This window comes from Triticum urartu, chromosome 4 (genome assembly GCF_003073215.2).
Source record: "Triticum urartu cultivar G1812 chromosome 4, Tu2.1, whole genome shotgun sequence".
In the NCBI taxonomy this organism is placed as follows: Eukaryota; Viridiplantae; Streptophyta; class Magnoliopsida; order Poales; family Poaceae; genus Triticum; species Triticum urartu.
In genome coordinates this window covers 516,719,031-516,728,052 of record NC_053025.1, presented here as the reverse complement: position 1 = coordinate 516,728,052, position 9,022 = coordinate 516,719,031, and the positions used below count along the sequence as shown (strand labels likewise).

General features: G+C 50.0%; 1 protein-coding gene across 1 annotated transcript; it reads right to left on the bottom strand.

Annotated features, from left to right (window-relative positions):
• Nucleotides 1-5,523: 5,523 nt before the first annotated feature.
• LOC125554034 (calcium-dependent lipid-binding protein-like) lies at nucleotides 5,524-9,022 on the bottom strand. The gene is made up of 10 exons (XM_048717659.1): nucleotides 8,785-9,022; nucleotides 8,273-8,374; nucleotides 7,852-7,902; nucleotides 7,547-7,667; nucleotides 7,338-7,456; nucleotides 7,027-7,125; nucleotides 6,831-6,911; nucleotides 6,655-6,737; nucleotides 6,178-6,571; nucleotides 5,524-6,097 (listed from the first exon to the last, which is right to left on the bottom strand). Exons 1-10 carry the CDS (start codon nucleotides 8,887-8,889, stop codon nucleotides 5,705-5,707), a joined length of 1,548 nt encoding a protein of 515 aa, XP_048573616.1. The 5' UTR covers nucleotides 8,890-9,022; the 3' UTR covers nucleotides 5,524-5,704.

Below are 9,022 nucleotides of genomic sequence, written 5' to 3'. Positions count from 1 at the left end.
TAGATGCATTAAGATAACATAGCAATATAATGATATCCCAACAAGTAAATAAATGTTCCAACAAGGAACAGCCTTCGATCTTCACCTGCAACTAGCACGCTATAAGAGGGGCTGAGCAAAGCGGTAACATAGTCAATCAACGGTTTGCTAGGACATGGTGGGTTAGAGGTTTGACATGGCAATTTTGGGAGGCTTGAAAGCAAGTGGTAGGCATCGTAGCATTGGCATAGCAAAAGAGCGAGCTAACTAGCATAGCAAAGATAGTAGTGATTTCGAGGGTATGATCATCTTGCCTGTACAGTTGTCAGAGTTGACTGGATCCTCGAAAGCAAACTCAACGGGCTCCTCGTTAGAGAACTCGTCTACCGGCTCTACCCAAACAAGACAAACAAGCAACAAAGGCACAATCAACCATGTGCAAGGATCAAACGATATGATGCAATGATGATATGTTATGCGGGATGCGATGCGGGATGCAAAATGCAAGATATGACAGGAAATGCAAGAACCTGGCCTCAACTTGGAAATCCAAGTGTTCCACTAGAAAGATGAGATGAAATCGCTTGAAAACGATATAAAGAACACCGGAATCGGAGTTACGGTTTGGAAATGGCAAGCGATTCAAAAATGACACCGGTCTGCGATTTACAGCAAGTAACCATCTAAATGCAATGAGATGAACATGCTACAGCACCCAAACATGACAAAAAAATACATGGCAGGGATGCATTCAATATGCTTAACAAAAGTCTAGCACTGAGCTACGGCCAATTCATCCACTAACAGGTTCAAACAAGCATGGCAAAAATGCATATACAAACAGATCTCAGACTTAGTGAAATTAACACTTGTCTGGAATTTCAGATCAGGTAGCACTCTTCGGAGCAACAAAACTACAAGCTACAGGACCTGAACATGGTAAAGTAAAGAATGGAATGGAGCTACTCAAAGATCTTAACAAAAGTCCCTTAGTGACCTTGAGCCAAAAGGGAACAGAAAATACAATTGCAAGCATGTGAACATAGCAAAAACATAATCAGTTTTCATACTTAGTGAAAACTGGCACATGCTGAAACATAACTCAAGTAGGCATGTTTACAAGCTCGATGCACTCACTACGGAGCAAGCCATGATAAGATAAGCATACATATATCAAGAACACACAAAATGCAAGCTAGACAAGGCAAGAACAATAGCATAGCATGCACGGATCAACTATAACATCATCGGCAAAATTGCAAACAAGTTAACAATCTGCCCAGATTCACAAAGTAGCAAAAGTAGAGCTCGATTGACTCAAGCTAGGGTGCTCCATAATTGCAAACAAAGACATGGATGGATAGAGCACTACAATATTAACAAAACATCCTTACTGATCATCATCAAAAGAGGCATGGATCACTAGGAAAACAACATGAACATATGGCATCATGAGATAAACAGCTCAAGGACTTAGTGGAAATGCTAAGTCCCCGAAAACAAAATTACTAAGTGCACCACTTTGCAAGCTTGTGCTAGTCACCACACACATCACAAAAATATATGGGTTGCACCTCTGGAAAGATGACAAAACCCTTAACAAAATATATGTAGAGTATCAGGGCATATTATGCACACAATAATCATGGCAAAAATGACAAAAAGCTAAATGGAGTAGCAGATCTGACAATTAACTCAAGTAGCCCTCTTATAACAACATTTCGGGCATCAAGATGAACTCAAATGAAAATGATGCAATGGAATGAAATGATGTAATCTCTGAGATGAACATTTTGATATGCTATATGCATGAATCGAAGCTACGGATGCAAAGTTACGAGGCCATGAACAGGAGCACTTGGATCTAGAATTTTGGGACTTAGTGAAAATATTACCCCGCGGAAAAAGTCAACGGCGGACGAGGTGGAGCGGGACGGAGCGGTCCAGGCGCGGGCGTGGTGTTTGGATGGACGCGCGGGTGGATCTAACCGGAGCTCCGGCGAGGCGCGGCGATTCCGGCGAGGGCCGGAGCAAGGAGGAACTCGGCCTGGCCGACCGGCGGAGCTCCCGGCGAGCTGAGGCGGATGCGCGGCGGGGCGGCGGGGTTCCGGCGAGCGGAGGCGAAGGCGCGGCGAGGCGGCGGCGGTGCGGGGCGCGCGATGGAGGCGGGGCGCGCTCGGGCCCGGCGCGGCTCGGGCTGGCCGGCCGTGGGCTGCAGTGGGCCGCGGCGGTGGGGAGGAGAGAGAGGGCGCGGTGCGGGATGAGGTGGCGGCGTCTGATTCGTCGGAGGCGGCGGTCGGACATGTCCGAGGTGGTGGGGATCTTTGTCCGGTGCGCGAGGTAGGGGAAGGCTAGGGTTAGACCGCGAATTTCGGAGGGTTGCACATATATATAGGTAGAAGGAGCTAGGAGAGTCCAAATGAGGTGCGGTTTTCGGCCACGCGATCGTGATCGAACGCTCTAGATGATGGAGAGGATCTTGGTGGGTTTTGGGCCAAATTGGAGGGGTGTTGGGCTGCAACACACACGAGGCCTTTTCGGTCCCTCGGTTAACCGTTGGAGTATCAAACGAAGTCCAAATGATACGAAACTTGACAGGCGGTCTACCGATAGTAAACCAAGGCCGCTTGGCAAGTCTCGGTCCAATCCGGAAATGTTTAATCCCCACACACGAAAGAAAGCTAGAAATGACCACCGGAGGAGAACGAAGCGCCGGAATGCAAAACGGACAACGGGGAAAATGCTCGAATGCATGAGACGAACAAGTATGCAAATGAAATGCACATGATGACATGATATGCAATGCATGACACGCAAGCAAAGACAACGCAACAACATCGAATAACTGCACGACACCTGGCACATCGGTCTCGGGGCGTTACAAAGTGTTCCTCCGGTATTCGGGAGTTGCATAATCTCATAGTCACAGGAACATGTATAAGTCATGAAGAAAGCAATAGCAATAAACTAAACGATCATAGTGCTAAGCTAACGGATGGGTCTTGTCCATCACATCATTCTCTAATGATGTGATCCCGTTCATCAAATGACAACACATGTCCATGGCTAGGAAACTTAACCATCTTTGATTAATGAGCTAGTCAAGTAGAGGCATACTAGGGACACCCTGTTTGTCTATGTATTCACACATGTACTAAGGAAATATAAATAACAACTTTATTATTGTCTCTAGGTCATATTTCCTTCATTCGACTGATCCCGACCAGCATGCCCCACCAACTCCGCTGCAACTGCGCCGCCACCCCCACCAGTAGATTGCCGAGGCAAAGGCGACCGCCCACAGCCCAAGTCGCCCGCCACCCGCACCGTAGGATGGTGTGGATCTTGGCAACCACCAACTAGCCAGAAGCAGTCCACATCGTCGCACAACCCCGCGTGCACCACCACCACGTCGCCCCGCTCTCACCCGGGACATCGGCCACCTCCCGCGCCGCACCCCAGTCCCCCCTACACCGGACCCGGCTGGACTTGGGCCAGGAACAAGGTGAGCGCAACCGCTCGAGCAGGCCTCCCCGCAGCTGCTACGCCACGACCAAGGAGTAGCCCGCCGTAGAACACCAACCACGCCGCCAGATAGCTCGCTTGCCGCTGCGCCGGAGAGCCCCGTGAAAGCCCTCCACCCCCGCCCGTTTAGTTGTCCCACACCAGTCACATCTCGGGCGGAGAGGAAACAGAGCCCCGCCGCCACCTATGCCGGTCAGACTTTACCCTGCGGCGCCTCACGGCGACGGCGGGGGAGAGGGACGGGAGGGCGGGGGTAGCTAGCGGCGCACCCAAGGTTTGCCCCCGGCCGTCCATAGGGATGACGCGAGGGGAGGCAGGTCACCGGGTTATGGGTTTACGCCGCTCTTTTAGTTCAGAGGGACTGTTCTTTTATACCGCACTAAAAGCAAATTTGGGCACCACTAAAGGGATATTGAGGGAGTGTTAGATGCCAATATTTTCTAATAGCTTTTGTTTTATGGCACTAAATATTTTTTGACCATGCATTCGAGTTGGTCTTGGGCGCAAAAGCAAGAAACGGTTTCTAGGGGCGTGTTTGGTTGCAATAGTGAACAGTAGCTGCATCGCATACACATCTCAACCCAGCCTGGTTGAGCAAAAACAGCCCCAAATGCGTCATCTACAAGTTGTTTGGTTGCCTGCATCTAAGGTCCCTCCATTAGGTAATACGCAAGTGCACTTTGTTTGGTTGCCTGCACTGGCCCAAGGGGCACATGAACACGGTGTTTGGTTGCACACATGAGGTATGATTAAGAGCTAGCACTTGCACTTAACACACAGGGTTAGGAGCTTTTAGAGGGAGGGGAGAAGAAATGCAGTGTGTGCCGGACAATGGCGACTTCGGTGGATAGTGGTCGTGGCACCGTGTCCGACATGACGAGCATGGAGTCGTGGACGAACGACCCCGTCGGCGGCACGGCAAGCGACACCGTCGGTGAACTAGTTGCGATGTTCGCGCAAAGACAGTCGACAGAGAAGGAGAATGCAGTGCTCGCGCAATGGTATCGTCAGTGCAATGGACGAGAGAGGAGGCCGAGATGATCGACGCCGGAAATGACTCCAGTGTAGTAGGGCGAAAGAGAGGAGGCCAAGATGATCGACCCTGTCGGCAGGGCGGCGAACTGCAGTGTGCACGGAGGCAGAGGACACAAGAAAGCAGTGTGTGCGCCATTGCAGCGTCAGTGCAGTAGGAGGACGACGGAGAGTAAGCCGAGATGCGCGACACCGAAAACGACTCTAGTGTAGTAGGACGTGGGCAAGGAGATCAAGGGGAAGGGCGCCGGCGTCGAAAGGGACGAATAGGAGGGCTCTAAGCACAAGACGGAGGAGCTCGACATGGCGGCGGCAGTGCAGTAGGCTGCTGTTCAAAGAGAGATGAAGCTACGATCGTCGAAACCAAAAATTTACAACATGAATGTTGTGTGGAACTGCGAGATTAGGCTGTTGGTCAAATGAAATTTCAAACGATCGATCGTGCGCGGCGAATCTGACAAAATTCGTCTAGAATAGTTTCAAACCGGGAAGACAAAATTAAGAACTTATGGTCAACGAAACTATGAGCCGATCGCCTGAATGGAACCATAGCATCGAGGTGCATCTTTTACATGTAGAGCTTACCTCGAATCGAAACACCTTTGTGTAGATTGGAAGAGGCTAGGAAGAATAAAATTAGAGACAAGGTTACTAGAGGTAGGAGAAGATAAGCAGATACAGGCTGCATACAAGCCCCTATCCCTCCCATCTCTCCTTGTGCAAGTGGTCTATCATATGCACTCACCTCAGTCTGGCTCGCTAGAAACTGCCGATCTGAACGTTTATAGCAAGCCAGGCCTAAGTATGCTTTAAGGTTCGTGTCATGCGGGTCGCGTAGTAACGCGGTCAACCAAACGGATCACTTTCTTCTCACGCGGACCAGGCTAGGCCATATACAGACAACCAAACACGCCCTAGACTACACCAGATTTGATTCCATTTCATACCAGATGCAGATATCAATCGAAGATACTCAAATACGGCAGATGCAAACAGTGTCGAAATCAAATCAAACACAAATACAAACATGTACTGTAGTACTATGTTTCTGATTAAAAAAATGATGGTGAAAAAATGGAGACGGATAACCACTACCGGTAGTAGTACTAAGTAACTAAAGAGTAGCAGGAGACGGGAACGGTAAAGCTAATCTCACAGTTTGCATCAGTCACTCGTCGATCGTCGGCACGCTCGCGGCGCTGCGCCTCTGGCTGCTGAAGGGCCCTGTGACGGTCCGGCCGACGAACTTGCCGGCCTTGGTGATGCTTTTGCCGACCGCGTCGATCCCCGTGCCCACCATGTGAACCCCCGGCCCGTCCTTGTGAACGCCCGACCCGTCCTTGTGGACGCCCGAACCGGTCACGGCAGCGCCCGCCGCGACGCCCGTGCCGGCCACGTTGGTGGTGACCGTGGACGGAGCGGCCACGCCTCTGGCTGCGTCCGCGGACCCGCTGACGGCGGGCCCCGTCGCCTCCCTCGTCTTCAGCCGCTCCTCCACCGTCCTCTTCTCCAGCTCCAGCGCCCGCAGCGCCTCCTCCTTGGTGTAGAGGTGGTAGAGCACCTGCGAATACACAGCTCCATCGAGTCCTCGGTCGCTATGAAACGTAGCACAGGTCGAGGAGAAGGCATGCATGGGCTTACCCTGACGGTGAGCACGCCCCGGTCCTTCTTGTCCTTGACCTTGGTGGTGTCCAGCGACGACAGCAGCTGCAGGTTGATCTCCTGCACGGTCTCCACCTCCAGGTCGCTGAGGGGCAGCTTGACGATGCCCAGCCTCTTGTCTTGCTTCAGGCTGTCCTCGTCGAACACCTCGAGGATGATGTGCTGCGTCTCCTTGTCCTCGGCGATGAGCTCGAACGTCTCGTTCCACTCCGGGTTGAGGTTGTCGTCGATGACCCGGGTCCTCTCCTTGAACATGGGGCGGATGAAGAGCACCACGTAGGGGTCCGACTTGCCGATGAACTCCTTGTTCTTGAGCGACTCCCCGCGCACCACCGTCACCGTCACCTTCCCGTGCGGCTTCAGCTCCAGATCACTGCACGGAAACATGTCGTTGTCAGTCCGTCAGACAGACAGACACCCTAATTTCAACTCCTGACCGAGCTCTGTCAACAGAACCTTATGTCGACGTCAACGCCCAGTGGAACGACGATTCTATGCGGCCATTGGAGCATGTCAGTGATCAATGACGCCACGGTGTCCTGCAGAAAAAAGGAGTAACCAAAAAATAATCATCCGTCGACACAGAGATAATGCAAGCAGCAAGAAGGGGAGGAAGCAAACTCGGGACATACGTCGATCATGTCTGAAAGTCCGGGCATCGCCGTCAGGCTTCCCCCGACCGCCTTCAGTATGTAGTCGATCCTCGGTTTTGGCTGAAGGCGATGCAGAAGAAACCATTTACCGCGGCCACATACAGAGAACCAGTGATGCTCAAGGATTCATGACGGGAGAAAATTTAGAGTGGTTGCAAGAAGCGTACGTACGTACCTCTGCCAGAAGAGCAATGACAACAGCGGAGATGCATGGTATCTCGTCAGACAATTGGAAGACCACGCGGATGATGGTGAACACCTGAAGGTTCTTGAACTGTATATACAAGCAGTAAGCATATATATGGGAATTGATTTACTACCATTTGTAGTTCGATTGAAATGCTTGTGTAGCCGTGCTACTTGCAAATATATATCACACGAACATAACTTGCAAGGTCAAATTTCACAAGGTTTAAATTGTCATGAAAAAACTGCTGAAAATTTAAGGTAGGCCCGTTTTGTCAGGCCGCCGGCACATTTGCAGACCTGAATCGGGAGTGAAGCGACTAGAGTTTCAACTGCAAGGACGATATTCGGATCCCCACCCCACTTGAAGTCGATATCCATCGTGATTTGCCCTTTCTGAAAGCTCTGGACCCGAATGCCTGGACAATATCATCACTCATCAGAAACCTTTAAAACAAGATTATCTACCATTTAATACTGTAGAATTAATGCCACGTTGTCCTGGCAACCTTCAATTTTAGGTGGCACGGTGCCTAGTGAGAGTCTGCTGAACTTGAGTGAGGATATCCCCACCGGTCGATAAACGTCGAGTATAGGCTCCACGGAGTCCCTGATGACCATGGTTGCTGCCTGTAACCAAAAACAACTGTACATTAGAGCAGATGTCAACAACAACAGAGCAATAAGTAGTTCATGGGCTCATACTTCAAAAACTCGTTAACTCTATAGATAAACCCTTTTTTTTGTCTAAACGAATGGGAGGGCCCTCCTGCCGAGAAAAACTGGAAGAACACAGGAGGTTAATTATGTGTACCTCTTCAACAAAAGGCCAAAGCTTGCTCAATTGTCTGTTGAGCCATTTAACCTGAAGAACGGAACCGAAACGTTAAAGTACGAAAGCAAGCAAAATAACAGGTGAGCATACTCATTATGCAAGGAAATCATTGGTACTTGGTACCACCACAAGGATAACTGAGTTGGAAAATGTCATCCTCATATCAGATTTTTTTTCCTCAGCTTACACCTATTTGCAATGATACTGGGGTAATTTTGTCCTAATGTTTTGAATTTCTTAAAATTAGGAATTTGATGACTTATCTGGTCTGAACTCGAATGCGCTCACGTCTAGTAAAAGACTAGAGTGGCATAGCTTGTTCTTGTGCATATTTTACATATTATGATTAATCGGGAATGTGGAAAGAGCCACAGTAACACAACAGTAAGTAGCATTTCACCTGGTCATACTCCGGGAATGAAATCCATTGAGGGAGATTTTCTCCGCATATTTTCTTCAGATCCTCACGGTTGAGAGATCCTAGCACATTGACATCGGCAGCCTGTTTCAAAACGAATTTTGTTTGTCTCAAACTACAGTAATTATCACGAAACAAAACTTCCACTTGCAGCTTCATTTCAAAAACAGTGTAAAAACAGAACTTGAACTGAAAGGAGTTCCCAGGACGAATCTACTCCGGCGCATTGCCGTCAGAAACTCAGGCTTGAGCCAAATTTCATTCCCAAAGTCGCGGCGTCAGGCGCAGAAACCGCTTTCAGAACGCAAATAATCAACGAATGAGCCTGAGAAAACGTCTGTGAGCCTGAATCCTTGTAGCGGATCAACTCAGGCTCCTACCTGAACATATATCTACGAGTCGATGCGAAAATGATCATCGACAATGGCGCAACGCAAACCAAACATCGCATGAATGCAGTGATCAATGTAGAGCATCCGGGCAGGCGCACTTGCCTTGGCGCTGCGTTTGTGGGCGCGGCGAGCCATGGCGCGCGCCCAGCCGGCGATGAGGGCGACGCCGAGGATGATTCCCAGCATGATCCCCGAGAAGAACCCCATTTTCTCCTGTGAGTCGCCTGGATCGCGATCGGGGAGGGGATTGTTTTCTTCGTGTGTAGGATCCTCGATCCAAATTCTATCGCTGTGAATTTGGGGGCGAGTTTTGCGCGTGCACTAACGTGCGATTGGTGGA

Coding starts and splice junctions, on each gene's coding strand:
- LOC125554034 (XM_048717659.1), bottom strand. CDS start 8,889: ATGGGGTTCTTCTCGGGGATCATGCTGGGAATCATCCTCGGCGTCGCC. Junction 7,903..8,272: donor CATTCCCGGAGTATGACCAG/GTGAAATGCTAC, acceptor TCCGTTCTTCAG/GTTAAATGGCTCAACAGACA. Junction 6,738..6,830: donor GACTTTCAGACATGATCGAC/GTATGTCCCGAG, acceptor TTTTTTCTGCAG/GACACCGTGGCGTCATTGAT.